General features: G+C 43.6%; 1 protein-coding gene across 1 annotated transcript in view; it reads left to right on the forward strand.

The window, feature by feature from the left end:
* The first annotated feature begins 323 nt into the window (after positions 1-323).
* The window catches only part of ELOVL2 (ELOVL fatty acid elongase 2), a 59,415-nt gene continuing 39,038 nt past the window's right edge, over positions 324-20,700 (forward strand). The window contains exon 1 of the mRNA XM_084850337.1: positions 324-504. Coding sequence (XP_084706463.1) covers positions 502-504 — 3 coding nt within the window. The 5' untranslated portion in view covers positions 324-501. The remainder of the gene's footprint in view (positions 505-20,700) is intronic.

Here is a 20,700-nt window from a genome sequence, read left to right on the forward strand (position 1 = left end):
CGGGGATCGGACGCCTCTTCGGCCAGGAGCGCAGAAACGGGAGCGACCCCCCCCCCACACACACACACAGTACAGGCCTCTGCGCGTGTCTACTCAGAAGTAAGCCCCGTCGCGTCCCGCGCGTCCAGGGTCGCCGCCAGAGAGCGACCGCCTGGAGGTCCGGCGCCGCGCGCGCGCGCCTCGCGGCAGCCGGGGGCGGCTCTGGGCGCCCTCCCCCGGCAGCCCCAGCCCTGCCTCGCCCCGCCTCGGCTCTGAAGTCACCGCCGGCTCCCCGCCGCGCACGAGGGGAGGGAGCATGGGCAGGCCGGAGCTTTGCTTAAGCCGCAGAAAGCGGCGGCGGCGGAGGGAGAGCAGGCGAGCTGCTGCTGCGCGCCCGGCCCTGTCGAGCTGAGGAGCGCGGCGCTACCCTGGACGGAGCCCCGCGTCCCCGGCCCCGAGCAGCGGCGGCGGCACCAACGGCGCGCGCCCGCCCGCCTGGCGACCCCCTTCCGCTCCGGCGACATGGTGAGTGAGGGAACCGGCCCATTCCCGGCGCGCCTGGCGACGGCCGCTTTTCTTCCGGCGACGAGGGGGCGCTGAATGCCGCGGCGGCGGCGGCGGCGGCGAGGGGAGCCCCTTGGCCAGGGCTGCTGCCTTCTACCGTGAGGGATGCGAAGGCGGGGAAGCGGCCGCCTTCTTCTCCCAGCTCTCGCCCCGCTTGCGCCCGCCCGCATCGGGGGCTTTTCCGCGCACCCGCACATCCCCTCGCCGCCCTTGTCTCTGCCACAGCGTTTGCTCTGTGTGTGCAAACATGCACACACAGAGAGAGGACACGTTCGCGTGTAGAGGCGACCATAATGCAAAAGATGAAGCACCTCTCTGGTAAACACGCGGACACCATATTCCCTCTCACACGCATATACACGCCATTCGCTCTGGTTCGCACACATGCTTCCCTGCTCTCGAACACACCCAAATCCTTTCTTTCCTACATTCCTGCGCAAGATGCTCCATCTCACCACCCCATGTGTTCTCTCTCACACACATGATAGTATTATCACACAGTTTATTATTATTTTTTATTTTATTACATTTATATCCCGCCTTTTTTCCTCTTTGAGGAACCAAGGTGGCGTACATAACCCTCCTCCTCTCCATTTTAGCCTCACAACAAGAACCCTGTGAGGTAGGTTGGGCTGAGAGTCTGTGACTGGCCCAAAGTCACCCAGTGAGCTTCCGTGGCCGAGTGGGGAGTAGAACCCACATCTCCCGACTCCCAGTCCAACACTCTTGCCACTATGCCACACTGTAGTATTATCTACACAGTGCACACTCCCACATACTATCTCTCCCACACATATACAAATGCCACATGTTCTTTCTCGCATTGGCACAAGACATGCCTCTTCCTATGCCCCTTTCCATTGTTTCTCTGTCTCCTCCTACACACTATGTCAGGCTTCCCTAACTTGGTGCCTTCCAGATGTTTTGGACCACAACTCCCAGAATTCCTGACCACTGACCATGCTGGCTGGGGCTGATGGGAGCTGAAGTCTGAAAATCAGGAGGGCACCAGGTTGGGAAAGGCTGTGCTATGTTCTTTACACATCTGCACAAAGCCACACATGACTGCACTTAGGGTACTATCAGATGTGGCTTTTATCACACCATCGCCTTGCCTCATTCACATAATTTATGGGGGTTTTCCAGATGTCATCGTCTTCCATTCATAACCCTCCCATGCCATGTCTTCCCACTGCTTCTGCCATCCTTTTTCTTACTACAAATAAAAATCTGTTAAGGAGAAAAAGATGGAATAACTGCACAATGCCTTCTAGCAATTGGTAGCACAAGCAGCCCTCCATCTGAACACACCCATTCGCTTTTACACACAAATGCCACCTGTTCCTTCTTTTTCATACACAGTTTCCAGAGGGATAGCCGTGTTAGTCTGTTGCAGTAAAAACAACAAAAAGTCTTGTGGCACCTTAAAGACAAATGAATTTATTTTGGCATAAGCTTTCATGGACTATAGGCTACTTCATCAGATGCATGAAGTGTTAAACTCAAATTGGCAGATTTATATAGACATGCTGTGGGGGGGGGGATGTAAACCAGGTGGTTACAGGGAATTGAAATGCAAAAAGTACAGGCAGTGATAATTATGTTGTTGAATGATAACACACACATCATTGCAATCCCACCCTTCCCATTAACACACCCACACAGTCCTTCCCTCCCCCACACATACAAATACCATGGGGGTGGTAGTTCTGCTCTCATATACATAGAGCTAACAAATGCTCCACTCCACACATACCCACATTATGTTATCATCTCTTCCCCACTCCAGCCCCATAACCAAAGCTTCCTCACATACATAATCCATTCCTATTGATGTGTAGGCATTTTTTCAACACATGCAAATATTCGCAGTTGTTCCTTTCTCTCTCTGGCTGAGTTCACACAACATGACAAGCCACAATATGGGTTTAGTGTGAGTTATCATTGAACTGTGGGTTGTTGTTGAATTGTGGGTTGTTGTGTTATGTGAACCCACGCTAACCAACCATGGTTTATTCACCACAAACAACCCACAAAAAGAACCTATGGTGTGTTATTGGGTTGTGAACTGTGGGTTGTTTGTGGTTAACAACCCATACTTAAACCATAGTGCAAGGTTTGCATGAAATGTCAACCCACGATTTAACAACAACCTATACTCGACCTGTACTCTGGGTTGTCATTACGTGCGAACCAGGTCATAATCTCATGGAAAACCTCCTTTGCACACTGAGATTTATCCAACAAAAGATGCATAGTCCTGTCCTTTCCACTCCACAGCATTTTAAAAAAACAACCCACTAGAAATCAGGGATTCATTCAGTTTTACACTACATGCCTCTTGAGGCAAAAGGCCCCCTTCCACCCATGCACACGTTATTTCTTTACAGTGCAATCCTATACATGTCTATTTGGAAATAAGCCCCATTAAGTCCAGTGGGGCTTACTCCCAGATAAGTAGATACAGTATTGCAGCCTTAATCAGCTAGTCTTGCAGAGCTAGTGTACTTAAAAACACAAAAAAATTCTTGTTACAACTATAGTGATATGTGAAAAAAAAACTTTTTTTTGAACTTAACTAATGTAGACATGGGTCAAACATTCCATTTTTACTATTCTGCTGTCACCAAATGGCCCTAAAACCAGCTTGCTAAAGAATTCTAGGAGGGATATTGGCAATGGTACTTCAAAATTACTCTTTTCCCACCTGCCTTTGTAGCAGTCAAATTAAAGAAGAGAGGCCAGTTTAAAAGGGAGGCAGTCTGATCATTGTTGACTTTTGGACAGCAACATGGTGTTCAAAGGGCCAGTCCAACTTCCAGCTAATTCAGAATTGAGTAATATGAATGGCATCCTTCTTAGATGCCCTCACAGAAGAACTTATAAAACTGCAGATCCAGGCAATTTAAAAGAATCCCAAGAAGCTCAGATCTAGCTTCTGATTTTAGGAGCAAAACCCTTTGAATGTGGCAAATGCATTGTTCCTAGATATATGGTTGAGAATTAGTATTCCAGTTTCACTCCTATTGCCCTTATTCAGTTGGGTTCTCCATGATGATTTTTTCATTAGATCTTACTTTTATCTGAGCGTTGCTGCCTATGTAGAAATTATAAACCCACAGTAGAATATCATTCTTCGGCATCTTCTTTGTCAAGGGAATACTTGCAGCATGTAAATAAAAAAGGAACAAATCCTACATGTTGGCCTTTTGGTGAAAACATAGGTCTTACTATGTGGAAAAGCCCTTAGTTACTATCTGGAATGTGAATTACCAGACCAAAGGAGCATTGTAGCTAGATGACACTTATTTAGCTTTTCACTTTTGGCAATAACAAAGCTTAAATTGGATTTGGCTCTCTTTCCTAGTTATCGAAAAGGACAGTAATCTGTACATAATGAGAGAGAAATAATAAGCACTCAGAGACCTGCAACACCTATTCTTGACAATGAACTAAATTAATGAATGTTACAACTGTCACATCACAGAACAAATGCAATCAGAATAAAGGGGGAAGGGGAAGAATAAAATTCCGGTTGTACATAAATTTATTCCAAATAGCTTTTATTGCTTTGGTAGAATGAAATTAAACAAGGGATAATCAGTTAGGTTTTGGAAGTGCTCCCCCCCACCCCAAATCGGGAGAATACTGCATACTACATTTCTGACCATACTGATTACACTTTCACAAGAACCCCCATTCTGTATCATTAAGCAGCTACTATGCAGGGATCAAACAATTATGCATGAAGGCAGGTTTTTAAAAGGGGTGTTGCATTCATGAAAAATGCAACCTTGTATGTTTGCTCATAGCCTATGAGTCTGTGAATAAAAAAAAATAGGCTGTATGTCAAGCACATTACCTTTGGGATTTAAAAACAAAAGAGCAAATTTACATGTGTGAGCAAACCACAAAAGGAAACTATGTCCAAGTTTAATAATCCTCATGTTAATCCTGTTAGCTCAGTCGATCAGCCAGTGTAATCAGTTTACCAATGAGAAAACTGAGGTGGAAGGTGTCTCAGTAGCTAACCCAATACTCAGTAAAGTGTTCATGTGTATGTTGGTGGTAACAACTAATGAGTCTGTCCCATAGGTTCCCAAAGCGTACACTAATGGTAACATGGAGCTAATGATGTGTGATATAATTAACAGCCAGGTGTGCATAATCAGGTTACATAACTGCTATGGAGAAGTTCTTATTAAGGCAACATGAAACCCCTGGCTTGCCTCCACTTTCTCTGACTTCCCTACGTGTCCAAATAGTCTTTGGGGAATTGTATTTTGAGCAACATAAATATATTCCATACTTGTAACTTATCCTGAAAGTATGTATGTGTTTACGTTATTTTATTTATGTACAAATAAAATAATAAATAAAAGTATAATTTCATACTTGAAGTATCAGATTCACATTTGTATGATATGCCGATTTTTTTGGGATACCTGGCTACAATTTTCAGGTAATGCTGAACTAAAATAAATTACGATATCCCAGCTTTTAAAAAAACCACACTCAAACATTTAAAATTATTATGTAAAATTTAAAAAGTTGTGGGAAGTTCAGGCCATGATGTCTGAAGCTGGGTAGAATTCAAGTTGGATTACCAAACTAAAATGTGTAAATATTTTGAATTTCAGGCATTTGAGTTCAGAAATTCAACTGTGAATCTTATACTTACAATTTTATTTGAGCTCTAACATTAAATTTACATCCAAAGCATATCCATAAATGGCAGCATGCTTTTTGTTTGTAGGTTTTGATTCTAGTTAATAACCCAGGGGTGGGCACCCGGGCACCCTGAAGATGTTTTGGGCAACAACTCCCATAATCCCTGAACATTGGTCATGCTGGATGGGGCTTATAGGAGCTGCAGTCCAAAACATCTGGAGGGCACCAATAAACCATTTGAAAAAAATCAGTCCAGAAAGAAATGGATCCATTTGTTACACTGAGACACTCTAGGCACTTAAACCACAAATAAAATGATAAGCGAGATTCTTATACATCATAATTCTGCAACAGCTACCATATTTCAGTGCAGTAGAATTCCACACATATGAAATCATAAATAAAAATATATGCTCTGGAGGCTGGATCATCTTACATGCGGATGATAAACACTGGGTTCAATCCAGAGAAGTGCTTAGTGGAGTTCCACTCATACTGGAGGAAGGGTGTAGGGAGGCAGGCAATCCTTGCGATTCTTCCTTCCACATACACTGCCCTCTACCTCCTGAAAAGCTGTTTTGGGGGCCTGAGGGACCCTCCGGAATAGCATAAGAAGTGACACAGGGAAAGGGGGGAATTGGCAAAGATTCCCTCCCTGTCGCCTTCCTCTGGTGGGGGCCCACCACTGAATCTCATTAACTACCATGAATGAAAGGAGCCTTTTTATTCATGAAATAGCTAACCTGGATCCAACCCAATGGAGTAGACCCAATGAAGTCAATGGGACAAGTTAAACTAAGTTAATCATAGAAATATGCTAGCCAATGAAATCTTTGGGACATGTTAATCATGGCTAACATATGTCCCATTGATTTCAATGGGGCTGCTCTAAGCATTGCTATGACTGGATCTAACCCATTATTGGAAAGCAAATGCCATTGCCTAAAATGATAGTTATGCCTTTAGGGTTAAGGTGCCAGTAATTGTATTCTACAGGAAATGGTTAGTTTGAAAGTTGTATACATTTTCTGTACTAAATGTGTGTTACATATATGGATTATAGTTAATTACACAGTAAGGTTAGTTATACTTTTGCACAGTTTATCTTTTAATATAAGCATGCAAGGTATTTGTGACGACTCCAGTATGATGTTTGGTCCCATCCCACCATGTGAATCATTTTGAAGAAATAGGTTTTTGTCATGTTTGCAGAATATGCTTCCCTTTAATAACTCAAGTTATCTACTACAGGTGAGATGTATTGTTTGTTCTGAGCCATGAGTGTGATTTTGAAAAGCTTCGTATCAACCTTGCCTCCTTTTTTTTTTTTTTAAATCAAATTACCAAGTGGTTTACAAGGCTGGTATATTTCAGCATTCTGTACATGTCTGAAGGTGTTTCCAAAAGTAATGAAAAAGTGGCTATATATGCTTCCATTTCTCTTCAGATATTCTTCACCCTTTTCTCTTGACAATTCTACAAACGGTTCTCAGGAACTGAGAATTAATAACCAGCTTCAGCCTTGTGACTGATGAAGAGTTCTGGAGAACTCAAAAGCTTATGGTAGTTGGTCCTAATAAAGGAATTGCCTTAGTTTGGATTTTTCTATGGACCAACAATATAGTGCCATAAGGGTACAAGGTACTTTACATTGTACAAGAAGACAGGTCCCTGCCCCAAGAAGCATACAATCTAAAAATTGCTACAAGGAAGGAAAGGCAGGGGAAGAATGTGCACTTGTTCCACTTGCACATACTTCAGCTTCGTTGTAGGCTTGGACTTTAATTTTGAAAAACTGATCACGTGAGTTGTCCCCCAAGTTGCAATTTTTCCCTTTAATAAAATAGTGTATTTAACCTGTGGATTCCAGCATCTGGCTTGAACACATCCCAACAAGGTATCTGATGTTTCTAATTACAGTCTTTAGGAACTTGGTTTTTCATTCATGCTTTTTTTGCAATGAATAGGCAGTATCCTGCAGATAGATAGCTATGTGTAATCAATAAGATCATTGGTGTGTCTGCAGCATAACTCAGCATTGACCTGGAGCCAGTGCGGTGCAGTAGATCTAAGGGTTGGGCTTTGACCTGGGAGTCTTGTGTTCAAGTTCACCTCTCTCATAGACTCAACTGGTTACCTTGAGATAAATTTGTTGACCTCAACTTCCCCATTATCAAAATGGGAATAATAGCACTCCACTTGATGGGGATAGTTGCAAGCATGTTGAAGCCTGCAAAGCTAAATCAGTAATTAAATTATAAAAGAAAAAGCAAGCTCACATTCTCTATTTGTCCCCTCTCTCCCCATTTTCCCCCTTCAACTGTTTTCACAGGGCCAGTTTTCAAACATGTTCAATAGCCTATGCAATTGTACTTGCAAATTTAGGCTTAAGTAATGTTATTTGGGCCCAGCTAGCTTTAATTGATGAAGAAAGGATTACTTTTCCAGTATTAATTTTATCTGCTCAAGTGGCACTTGATATCTGATTCTGCTGCGGCTGCTACCTTTCCCACACATGCATTTTTCACGGCCAGCATTAAATAGATAGAACTACTTTGTTCCCTATGATCTCTGCTGCAAAGTCTGAACAGAATCCTTCCAGAGAGCAACATACTGGCAGCGAGTGAATGGCTGGCATGAACCTTAAAAAGGGGGTGGGAAAAATACTGTTTCAAGGAACTGGCATTCCCTTCATCATCAGGATGCAAATTCCAAATAATAGGAGCCACACCAGGGTTGCTTTCCAGTTAGTTGTTATGTAATGATTTGATGAGTTGTATAGGAAGTCAAATAAATTATACTGCTAGATTAAAAAAACTTTTGTGTCTTTAATGAGTGTTTGTCAGTGCAAAAGGAAGTTTTATTTAGGTATATCTTTTGAGCCAGAGAGGTAGTATTTTAAAGTTAAAACAAACAGCCGAGCTGTAATTCTGGCTGCATTTACCCCAATACAATCCCATTAGAGTTACTAGATTTCCAGATACTAGATTTAGATAGAGAAAAGATTGTAACCTTGGGCAGTAGTTCACAACACATGAATTAAAGAGAATGGGACATCTCTTGAATAGGTGTGTGAAGCTTTAGACCTCTAATGCTTACTGACATTTAACCTTTTAACATCCACTCATGTAATTAATTATTCCAGAGTGATTCCATTTAAGTCAATAGAAAAGAATTACTCTAGGATATGTAAACTGAAAAATGTAGGCCAAGTGCCACAGTAACTTCTGCAATACCTGCTCCACTTCTTGTGCCTTTTCTCTCTGACACTGAAATCTAAATGGTAAACTACTTGGGGCAGAGTCCTCTTATTTGTTTAGTTATTCTGTAAAGCTCCATCATGGTTTGTTGTTGTATTAACCACTGGGTTGTTTAGCTCCTAAACAACCGAGCACTCCGGGTTCGAATGACACACTCATCAATCTACAAAGGAGCCCTGTGTGGGTTGCTGAACAAAAGCAGAAGTAGCAGGCATGTTACAGGCAGTGCATCCGCACTCTCCCTCTTGTCATTGTGTAGAAACTGGCCCACAGAGATGACACCTTTCCTAGTGTGACAGCAGTAGCAGGCCCTACCAGTTCTGAGGCTGCCTCTCTTAATGTCCCAGGCAAGCTGCCTAGACTCAACCGAGGGTCAAATCAATTGTAGACCCAGGTCTACTAGGAAGAGATCACTTTTGGGATGTTCTCACTATCGTGGATTGTTTAGCTTCCAAATAATATAGGCATTTAAGCAGGCAATGTCAACTACATTAGAAAAAATGCACACACCATTGTCCACTGTTTGAACATGTGTTCACTAATGTATCTGGAGACCATCTGGTCACAGGGGTCCACACCACCTTTAGCTTAATTAATTAATAATAAAATAAATCAGACTTGAATTCTGGTCTCAGATTTCTGCATTGAAAAAAGGAGAATCATTGATCTGGTTCACACATAAACTAACCCATGCATTATTGAATTCTGGGTTGTTGTGATGTATGAACCCAGCTGTGCTAACAAACAATTGTTTGTTAACTACAGACGCCCAGAAAGAGAACCCAGGGTTTGTTGCTGGGTTGTGAACTTTGGGCAAGAAGTGTTTAGACAGAAAAAGTCCTATAACTCCATGCTGGCTAGGGAATGCTGGGACTTGTAGGATTTTTTTCTGTGTAAACATGCATAGGATTGCGCCGTTAAAGAATTTGAACAGAATTTGTGGGGGTCACATTTCTTTAACTTTTCTTAATCATTCTAGAGGGGTAGAAATGACCCCCAAACGGTGTAATAAAAACATGGATTTTCCCCTAGATTTGGGGTACGCACACGTGTATGTGTGTGCTGAAACGCTACATGGTAATTCATGCATTTTCATGGTTGAAGAATACCTGGAGCACGTAGTTGTGGAATATTCATACACAAGTTTTGGGAAATCTTTTCAGTACTCTTGGGGTATGTTTGACCAGTGGAGAGCTAAACTGGCAATTTTTACTTTGAAGAAAAAACTGCTATGGGAATGTGCTGTTCTTCCCCCTTTTAAAAAAATTATTTATTTATTACATTTATATACTGCCCAACACCCAAGGCTCTCTGGGCAGTTCACAACAATTAAAACCATAAAATACAGCCTTTAAACCTTTACATGAAATAACCATAAAATACAACCTTTAAAAAAACAAAAAAACAAAGCATGTTTATTGATGCTCTGACTTGGATTCCTGCATTGAGCAGGGGGTTGGACTCGATGGCCTTGTAGGCCCCTTCCAACCCTACAATTCTATGATTCTATGTACTGTGTTGTTTGGCCCTCACAAACTATTTTGCGAAACCAGCTTAAATGTCAATTGAAATTCCAGTTACATTAATTAGTTATTTCATATGTACACACAATAGGTTAGAGTTCCAACCCCAGCTTCCCTGTGAAGCTCTCACGCTAGTCTTGGGTAGGGTGCTGTGTCTCAGCCTGACAGCAGCTCTTCATGATACAATGGAAGTGGTTTCCAAAGCTCATCTAACTTTCTAGGGTGGGATGCCTGCTGATTCTCAACACTGTGGCAGGCTGTTGTTGGAAAAAGGGGACTAGGAAGCCCCACTTTGTGCACACAGAACTTAATGGATGGCCCAATAATTTGGGGCCATTCATCTGTTTGAAATGGGGCATTTTAGCCAAATGTTTATATCAGTTAGCAAAGCAAGAATTATATTTGCACACAGAAAAGGCTTTTTAATATGGTAATACTGTATGGTACAAGAGCGCTGGAGTATGGAGTAGAAAATCCTTTATGATCCTCTGTAGCAGTGAGGAGCAGTTCCTGGTACATTAATCCCAGACTTGGGGACACAGTGTTACACCACAGGCAACTGGGACAGCAACCAAGAAACCTACTTCTTAAGTAGAGTCCCCTTTGTATTAAGGCCAGACTGGGAACTGTTGAAAGACTGAAGGCATTCTTTCTTTTCTTTTCTTTTTTCTTTTCTCTCTCCTCTGTATTTAAAAGGACCATTTCCGAACTAGCATAGATATCCTGTGCATAAGCTGTGCATCCAGGATTGTCTGAAATGTGTTAAAATGAAAGAGGGGAAGAAAAATAATCTGTGGTGTAGAATGTGTCTCCCCCCCCACCCCCACCCCTCTGTTTCCATTCACCTGAAGGCTAAACTAGACACTACATTAAATGCGTAGCATGTAGGTGATCATAACTTTTTCTTTTACTTTCATGTAAGTGAGCGAGGCTCCAATGGTGCCAGTGGAGGGCTTTTTCTGCCTAAATCCCCACCTGCACCTACATGTATTTTGGTGTACACATGTAGTCTCTGTGCACATGGAACCCTTGATGGATTTTATCACGCGATAGCACAATTGCGTGATAGAGCGATAGAGCACCTGTGTGATAGAGCAAGTGCATGATAGAGGCATAGAGACATGAAAAAATCCAGAAAGGAAGATTTTAAAAAATCACACCTACAAAGGGGTTTTTAATGTCACTAGGTCAATATCGTGCATTTGTCCAGCAATAGCTATGTGCCCAGATAGTGACATACTGAGATAGTGAGATGGGGGGAGGTATAGGTACTGCTGACAAAAGCGCTATTTAGGTGTAAGACTTTAATTTTTTAAAAGAAGTTAGAGGCTGCCCAGAGCATACCTATACTTTGTGGGGATGGCCACCAGAGTTTAGTGGTAGGCAAGGTGAAGTAAATGTCATGAGGTAGCGCAGAACTCTGACGGCCAGCCCTGAAATGGCGGAAACAGCAGGGAAACAGGCAGGGAAAACATTGTGGAAACACCCCTTAACTCGGGTCAGTGAGGTAAAAGACACACCCCTGGGCAGGGTTATCATGCGAGAGTAAATGCAGATGGTGATGCACACCACAACAGAAGCACAGACAAGCTGAATAAGGAAAACAATCGGTCTAAAAGTAGTCCCAGAAGAACTGGTTTTTCGGTGCAAAACTCCAGAGTAACTGCGAGATGGCCACGACGGCATGTAACCCTAATGACATCCAAACGCAGCTAGCTCAGAGTAAGTCGTTTGTTGTCTCTCCCCCCCCCCCCCCGGTTCAATCTTACTCAGCAATGAAGCTCATTAGGTGACATTGGGTCAGTTATACACATTCAGCCTAACATACCTCGCAAGGTTGTTGTGAGGATCAATGCACATTGAGCTCTTTGGGGATAGGATGTGATAAGAGATGTGCAACAAAGAAAAATGCAATAAATAATTAGTTTGTTACATTAGTGAAGTTAATGCCATTGTTTCCCAACCACAGGCATCTCATTTTTTTTGTAATTAGCATAGGTATCAAACCTGTGGGTGACTATGTTCTTTGTTGTTCTTATAACATTAATGCTTTAAAAATATTTAACTATTGTTGTAGTTGTTGTTCAGTCGTTCAGTCGTGTCCGACTCTTCATGACCCCATGGACCATAGCACGCCAGGCCTTCCTGTCCTATTACTTGACAATATTTGACCAGTCAATTGACCAAATCTTTTTAAGCTGGTGAAATGCCAAGGCTGACAATAAATGCTAAGCGGCCATTAGTGGTAACTCTTGCTATGGTCCTTCCTAAGCATTGATGTACTGGAGGAGCAAGACACAGAACTGGGCTAGGGCCTGGATTTGAAGGTTGCTTTAAATGTTTCATTAGCCATCTTGGGTGCTTTTAAAGTAGAAAGACAAATTATAAATTATTAGAATAAACAAAGGACTTGGGCCAACAATAGTACAAATGTACAATATCCACCCACCTGATTTTTTGGATAGGTTTTTCTCTCCCTCCAGTTTCAGCTAGCGATGTTGTGGGAGCCCAGCTGGGTTCAGGAATTTGTCGGGCAACCCCCGCCCGCGGCCCCCGAACTGCACCTGCGAGACGCTGTCCTTGTTTGCCCCCCGCTCGCGCTCCCCAGTACTCACCACGATCCCGTTCGGTGAGCGCCACCATTTTTGCACCTTTGATTTCTGCGCAAAACAGGAAGTTAAAAAATGCGCATATTCAAATATGCACAGTTTGGAGCTGGGAAAGCTAAATAAGCACAATATTAGAGGTATAATCCCTCTAATATTGGGTTTATTTAGCTTTCCCAGCTCCAAAGTGCGCATATTTGAATATGCGCTTTTTTAACGTCCTGTTTTGCGCAGAAATCAAGGGTGTGAAAATGGCGGCACTCACTGAACGGGTTCGCAGTAAGCCCAGGGAACTCACCGAACTCATGGGTGGCCCGAGCACACGTTCGGGGGGTGCGAGCAGGGGCACTGCTTTGGCGAGTACCCGGAGAAACCAAACTAGGCGAGTTCTTACATCTCTAGTTTCAGCTAATGCAACCTCAGATTCACACAGACATTGGACAGGCTGAGGCTATAGTACTCTTCAGAAACCAAAGATTGTTTAATAACAACAAAAATGGGATAATTATTCTTAGTCGTTTCCCAGGATTGGCTATGTCATATCTTAAGGCACTCTCCCCAGATAAATCTCCTTTAATTACAAGTTAAGCTGATGTTCCATTATGAAGTAGGTAGAATAGAATAGGATTACTTTTAAATGGATTTCACTGATCTGCTATCCAGGCAGGCTCATTTTGCAGCTCTGTAGATTTAGTAGGTAGATTCTGGGGATACTAGAGCTGTAAACATTTCATTTTCTTAATTTGGTCAGATTTTGAGTGTGATATGATTGCACCCCTCTTCATGGATCACTGCCTTGTTGTGGCGAAGGGGCTTGCATAACTCAGTGAAGCCATAAGCTATGCCGTGCAGGGCCACCCAAGACGGACAGGTCATGGTGGAGAGTTCTGACAAAATGTGGTCCACTGGAGAAGGAAATGGCAACCTACTCCAGTATTCTTGCCAAGAAAACCCAATGGAACATATCACAAGGCTAAAAGATATGACGCCGGAAGATGAGCCCCTCAGGTCGGAAGGTGTCCAATATATTACTGGGGAAGAGCAGAGGGAATTTCCAAGTAGCGCCAGAAAGAGTGAAGCGGCTGGGCCAAAGCCGAAAGGACACTCAGCTGTGGATGTGTCTGGTGGTGAAAAGAAAGTCCGATGCTGTAAAGAACAATATTGTTTAGGAACCAGGAATGTAAGATCAATGAATCAAGGTAAGCTGGAGGTGGTCAAACATGAGATAGAAAGATTGAACATCGACATCTGGGGTATCAGCGAACTAAAATGGACAAGCATGGGCGAATTTAATTCAGGTGACCATCATATCTACTACTGTGGGCAAGAATCCCTGAGAAGAAATGGAGTAGCACTCATAGTCAACAAAAGGGTGGGAAAAGCAGTACTGGGGTACAATCTCAAAAACGATAGAATGATCTCAGTACGAATCCAAGGCAAACCATTCAACATCACAGTAATTCAAGTCTATGCCCCAACCCCTGAAGCCTAAGAAGCTGAGGTTGATCGGTTCTATGAAGACCTACAACACCTTCTAGAACTAACACCCAAAAAAGATGTCCTCTTCATCATAGGGGATTGGAATGCTAAAGTAGGAAGTCAAGAAATCACCGGGATAACAGGCAAGCATGGCCTTGGTGTACAAAATGAAGCAGGACAAAGGCTAATAGAGTTTTGCCAAGAGAACATGCTGATCATAGCAAACACTCTTTTCCACAGCACAAGAGGCGACTCTACACATGGACATCACCAGATGGTCAATATCGAAATCAGATTGATTATGTCCTTTGCAGCCAAAGATGGAGAAGCTCTATGCAGTCAGTAAAAACAAGACCCGGAGCTGACTGTGGCTCAGATCATGAGCTGCTTCTTGCAAAATTTCGGCTTAAATTGAAGAACGTAGGGAAAACCACTAAACCATTCAGGTATGACCTAAATCATATCCCCTATGAATATATAGTGGAGGTGAGGAATTAAGGGATTAGACCTGATAGACAGAGTGCCTGAGGAACTATGGACGGAGGTCCGTAACATTGTTCAGGAGACAGCAACGAAATCCATCCCAAAGAAAAAGAAATGCAAGAAAGCCAAGTGGCTGTCTGATGAGGCTTTACAAGTAGCTGAGGAAAGAAGGGAAGCGAAAAGCAAGGGAGAAAGGGGAAGATATACCCAACTGAATGCAGATTTCCAGAGAATAGCAAGGAGAGACAAGAAGGCCTTCTTAAATGAACAATGCAAAGAAATCGAGGAAAACAATAGAATGGGAAAGACTAGAGATCTCTTCAAGAAAATTGGAGATCTCAAGGGAACGTTTTGTGCAAAGATGGGCATGATAAAGGACAAAGAAGGCAGGGACCTAACAGAAGCAGATGAGATTAAGAAGAGGTGGAAAGAATACACAGAAGAACTATACAGGAAAGATCTTAATGTCCCTGATAGCCATGATAGTGCAGTCACTGAACTTGAGCTGGATATCCTAGAGAGCGAAGTGGGCCTTAGGAAGCATTACTAACGACAAAGCTAGTGGATATGACAGTATTCCAGCTGAGCTATTTAAGATCCTAAAAGATGATGCTGTTAAAGTGCTGCACTCAATATGCCAACAAATTTGGAACACTCAACAGTGGCCACAAGACTGGAAAAGGTCAGTTAACATTCCAATTCCAAAGAAGGGAAATGCCAAAGAGTGTTCAACCTACCGTGCAATTGTACTCATTTCACATGCCAGCAAGGTTATGCTCAAAATCCTACAAGCTAGGCTTCAGCAGTATGTGAACCGAGAACTACTGGAAGTACAAGCTGGGTTTCGAAGAGGCAGAGGAACTAGAGATCAAATTGCCAACTTTCGCTGGATCATGGAGAAAGCAAGAAAAACGTCTATTTCTGCTTCATTGACTACGCTAAAGCCTTTGATTGTGTGGATCACAACAAACTGTGGCAAATTCTGAAAGAGATGGGAGTACCAGACCACCTTACCTGTCTCCTGAGAAACCTGTATGAGGGTCAAGAAGCAACAGTAAGAACCGGACATGGAACAACCGATTGGTTCCAAATTGGGAAAGGAGTACGACAAGGCTGTATATTGTCACCCTGCTTATTTAATTTATATGCAGAGTACATCATGAGAAACGCCGGGTTGGATGAATCACAGGTCGGAATTAAGGTTGCCGGGAGAATTATCAACAACTTCAGATACGCAGACAATACCACCCTAATGGTAGAAAGCGAAGAGGATCTAAACAGCCTCTTGTTGAGGGTGAAAGTGGAGAGTGCAAAAGCTGGTTTGAAACTCAACATTAAAAAAACAAAGATCATGGCATCTGGCCCCATCACTTCCTGGCATATAGAAGGGGAAGAAATGGCAGCAGTGACAGATTTTATTTTCTTGGGCTCCAAGATCACCGCAGATGGTGACTGTAGCCATGAAATAAAAAGACGCTTGCTCCTTGGGAGGAAAGCTATGGCACACCTAGACAGCATAGTAAGAAGCAGAGACATCACCTTGCCGACAAAGGTCCGCATAATCAAAGCTATGGTTTTCCCAGTAGCAACGTATGGCTGTGACAGCTGGACTATAAGGAAGGCTGAGCGCCGAAGAATTGATGCTTTCGAACTGTGGTGCTGGAGAAGACTCTTACGAGTGCCCTGGACTGCAAGGAGGTCAAATCAGTCCATCCTAAAGGAAACCAACCTTGACTGCTCATTGGAAGGACAGATACTGAAGCTGAAGCTCAAATATTTTGGCCACCTAATGCGAAGAGAAAACTCCCTGGAAAAGACCCTGATGCTGGGAAAGATTGAAGGCAAAAGGAGAAGGGGACGGCAGAGGATGAGATGGCTAGATAGCATCACCAATGCAATGAATATGGACTTGAGCACACTCCGGGAGAGAGCGCAGGACAGGAAGTCCTGGCGTGCTATGGTCCATGGGGTCACGAAGAGTCGGACACGACTGAACAACTGAACAACAAATGATTGCACCACTTTATTTCCACTTTTACAAAAAGTGGTAAAGTTGCTGCAGCATGGGTGCTAGATAATCTTTTTATTAGAGAATGTTTGGATTTACAAGCTAAAATATAGGCAGTGAAGCAGCACTTCACTTCACTATTCCCAGAAAACACAGGTGCATGCAAAGGAGAGTTTGGTGGGCAACAATAACAACTTGTATATAGTATGGCATGAAAGTCCTTTTTCCAGGGTGCAGGAGTGACAGCTGTTAGGATCCAGGTCAGGATAGTGAGTGTCCAAAGATAGTGAGTGGGGCGGGCCCAATCCCACCGTGTGTGTGGACAGTGTGGCTGAGCCAGTCTTCTTCTTTCAAATACATATGGAAATAGTTCATATACATGCCAAAGGCAAAACATTTCTTTATGTTTGCTTTTATTTATTTTAAAAAAGAAGCTGTGGTGTTAGTATTCTGCTTGGGCTAAAAGATACTAACAGAGGCTACCATCGAACAGGCAGTAATCCCACAGAATTGCACCTTAGGTTTTGTTTCTTGCCCTCCTGCTAATGGATTTTAGTGATGTCACTTCTTTTACTATGTCCACATCTGCTGATAAGACAGAGATGATGTGAAATACCCGATATCTATGGATACCCTTCCATTCATGTTTCCCAGGTGCATTCCCATCATTAATAAAACCATGGAACAATATGTAGGTGATTCATAAGATGCACCATCTGGGCCAGAAGTGGTGTCAGCAAAACTAAGTAGATATGTGCTAATAGAAAAGAACAAACAAGCACTTCACATTTTTAGTTTCTCAAGCCTAAATTAGAGCCTTGAAATTGGATTCTGGATTCGGAAGCAAAATAAGGTTAGGATTCAAATATGCCACCTAACACTGGGAAAGCAAAAGAAACAACCTTAAGGAATCATAGACTTTTTGGCCCATTTCCAATCAACTTGTCCAAGGATAGCCACTATCCAAAACCAGGGCATCAAAGTATAAACTTTTACACTCAGCTGCATGGGAACTAGTTCATTCATACTGCATTCCTATATATATTTACCTGGGAGTAAGCCCCATAGTACACAGTGGGGCTTACTTCTGAGCAGTGCTTCAAGTGTGGTGGGGTGAGGCGCCATCTTGTTTCTTTATCAGGCAAACATAATTGAGTCTGGCCTAACCAGCCCACTTCCTTTATTCTCCCACTTTGAAACTGCCCCACTTTGGGCACTGCTTCTGAATGCCCTGTGAAAATGGCTGGTTGGTTTTTATATGGCTTTTATTAATTGCTGCCTCACCTCTCTAAACTGCTTGAGCTAGTTCACACTTCATAAAAACCAAATCCTACTGCAATTTAAAAGGTTCAGTGTCAACAATAATGAGACAACAGTCTTAGCTAAGCCTGTAAGGTCAGTATTTAGTGAACATTTCATCCAGCAGCTCCTTGTATACACAGAGGTTCTGATATCGCCCAGCTTCCATACGAGCCAAGACTTCTCCATTTACGTCAATGGTGGTGACAGTTCTATGTACATATTCCCCAGTCTGCCAAATCTGCCCTTAGCACTGAACTAGATAGGGAAGCTCTTGCTTGCACAGCAAATATGAAACATGGATATCCCTAAGGGGAGGCAATCTGTGGCTTAAAACCAGTGGGGGCTGGTGGCTTTGATGTCAGTGGGGTGGTGAATCCGCTCCAGGTTGCAGTCAGAACTCTAAAGGAGCTATGCAAGGTGTGAAGCTCCTTTAGAGTTCTGACTGGTTGTGACTAAAACCCAGAGTGGATTCACTGCCCCATTGATATTGGAGCCACCTGCTTCCCTTGCTTAAAACTTTTATAAACCCCAGCCAGCAAATCCAGGGATTAAGGAAGTCATAGTCCAAAACATCTGGAGGGCACCAGGTTGCTTGCCTCTTAGCAGCTCTGCCTTCCTGGCAGGTCATCTCTTCTCTGAAATGATATCACTGTGGTAGTATTGGATATATGAGGCTATTCATCTTTCAGCCTGGTAGAGTATATTCATAATCAGTGAAGTTTAGACTTTTAATTTATTCTGCACTAAGCCTTTTGATACAGAGAAAAATCTGAATCAAATGAATTATTATATTGTGATTATATTTTTTAAAAAATCTCTATTTGACTCAGACTGAGTTCTCCTTAAAATGAATGCATATTGCAAAAATACCTTAGTAAGTTTAAGAACGTAAGAAGAGCTATACCAGATCATACCAAAGGCCTATCCAGTCCAGCATTCTACTCATACACCGGGCAACCAAATGCACATGGGAAGCCCACAAATAGGACATGAATACAACAACACCGTCCTGCTCATGTTCCCCAGCAACTGGTGGTAGTGGTGTGGAACAGGCAAAAAAAGGAAAAAGTTAGACCCCCCCCAACTAAATGCATGCCACCCCTCCAAACAAACAAAACACCAGGGGAAAACACACACACAACACAATTAAAACATTCCCCTTGCTTCCTGCTACCCTCTGCAGCTGTCCATCATGGACAGCCCCCTGGACACTCTCTACCACCCTACATAACTCTCCAAGATGCTCCCTGCCAGCTCCAGCTCACCCTTTGGAGGGTTCCCCCCATTTGATTTGAAGCATCTGGGTACCCCCCTCCCAAAACGCACTGCCTGCCATTTTTATTTTGTAAGAATGCCTGTGGGCCCCACATGGAAATTTTGGGAAACAAAGATGGTGCTGGAATTCAGTAATTCACTTGGCAGCATGCTGGCCTCCTGGCTTAAATTATTACTGTTGTGGTTGGGAACATAGGAAGCTGCCTTATACTGCGTCAGACCATTGGCCCATTTAGCCCAGCATCGTAACACTGACTTGCAGCAGCTCCCCAGGGTTTCAGGCAGGAGTTCCTTCCAGCCCTATCTGGAGATGCTGGGGACTGAACCCAGGACCTTCTGTAAGCAAAGCAAGTGCTCAACCACTGAGCTATGGCCCCTCCCAAAGGGCAAGGAACCACACTGGGGATCCCAGGGCTTGGAGATACCAGAAAGGAGGGATGCCTTTCTCCACCCACTCTTAGCTAAGGATGATGTTGTCTAGAACTGTGTATGAAGTTTTCAAAGGGGCAAAAGAGAAGAGACAGGAGTTTTTGGTATCTGTAAACTAGCAGCGTTTTGGAATGCTGGGTGTCTTTCTCTCTGGAGAGCTGATGTGGGCAGTGGATTGGGCTGTCTGTTGCAGCTTTTAAGCTGTGCCTCCACTTATGCACAACTTTGTATTTGTATATAAACTCAAATATTACCAAACACCATAAGCTTTCAGTGACCTCCTCTCAAGGAAACCAAACCTAGGTACGTGCATTGCTGGAACTTCTGTTACATGCAACAGCTGCTTCCATTAGAGAAAGGCAGTTTTGGGAGGGAGCAATTTGTAGAGGGGAAGAAGTGCTTCACACACACACACACACACACACACACACACACCCCATAGCTGCTGTTTCACTGCCGGCTCCACAGTGGCTCCCACCCCCATGATGTTCCATCAAGGAAGATCTTTACAACTGGAAACATGAATCTGAAACCCCAGACTGTAAGGACCTGGGAGGCAATGCTTCACGGAATCCTCCCCAGCGCCCCCAGTTGCTCCCACTGGGTTCCCCATCCAGGTTGGCTTCCTGCTGCCCTTCAGCCTCCTGCTCCTCCTAGCCCACACTCTATGTTTAGCCATTCCCAGTTTACCAGACAGAAGTAACAGAAGTCCCAGTTTCTCCCCCGCCCCTTCTTTTCCCAGATGGCTGGGCATGCTGCAGAGGAAAACACCAGTCTGCAGCTACCGCTGTCTTCAATTTCCTAAAAATGTGTCTGAGCCCCACTTTGTAGCCCCTCCCACCTTACCAGTCAGAAGTGGGATGAGCTCCTTTCCCCCCCCCCTTTTGTTGTTGGCTAGGTGTGCTTCAGAGAAAATCATGGGCATGCAGCCACGTAGCCCAGAGGTATTCATGGGAAATAAAGATGGCAGCGGCTGCTTTACTCAGAAATTATTGCAGCTGCCTGTAAGAGAATTTGTTAATTAAAAAAAAAAGTGGTAGGGCCAGGGCACCTCAGCAGGTGCCATGAAAGGTGTCCGGGGATGTGCTGGTGCCTGCTGGCCCCACCTTGCTTGTCCCAGC

The sequence above is a fragment of the Heloderma suspectum genome, chromosome 4 (assembly GCF_057233095.1).
Source record: "Heloderma suspectum isolate Gila_16-S chromosome 4, 16-S_ref, whole genome shotgun sequence".
In the NCBI taxonomy this organism is placed as follows: domain Eukaryota; kingdom Metazoa; phylum Chordata; class Lepidosauria; order Squamata; family Helodermatidae; genus Heloderma; species Heloderma suspectum.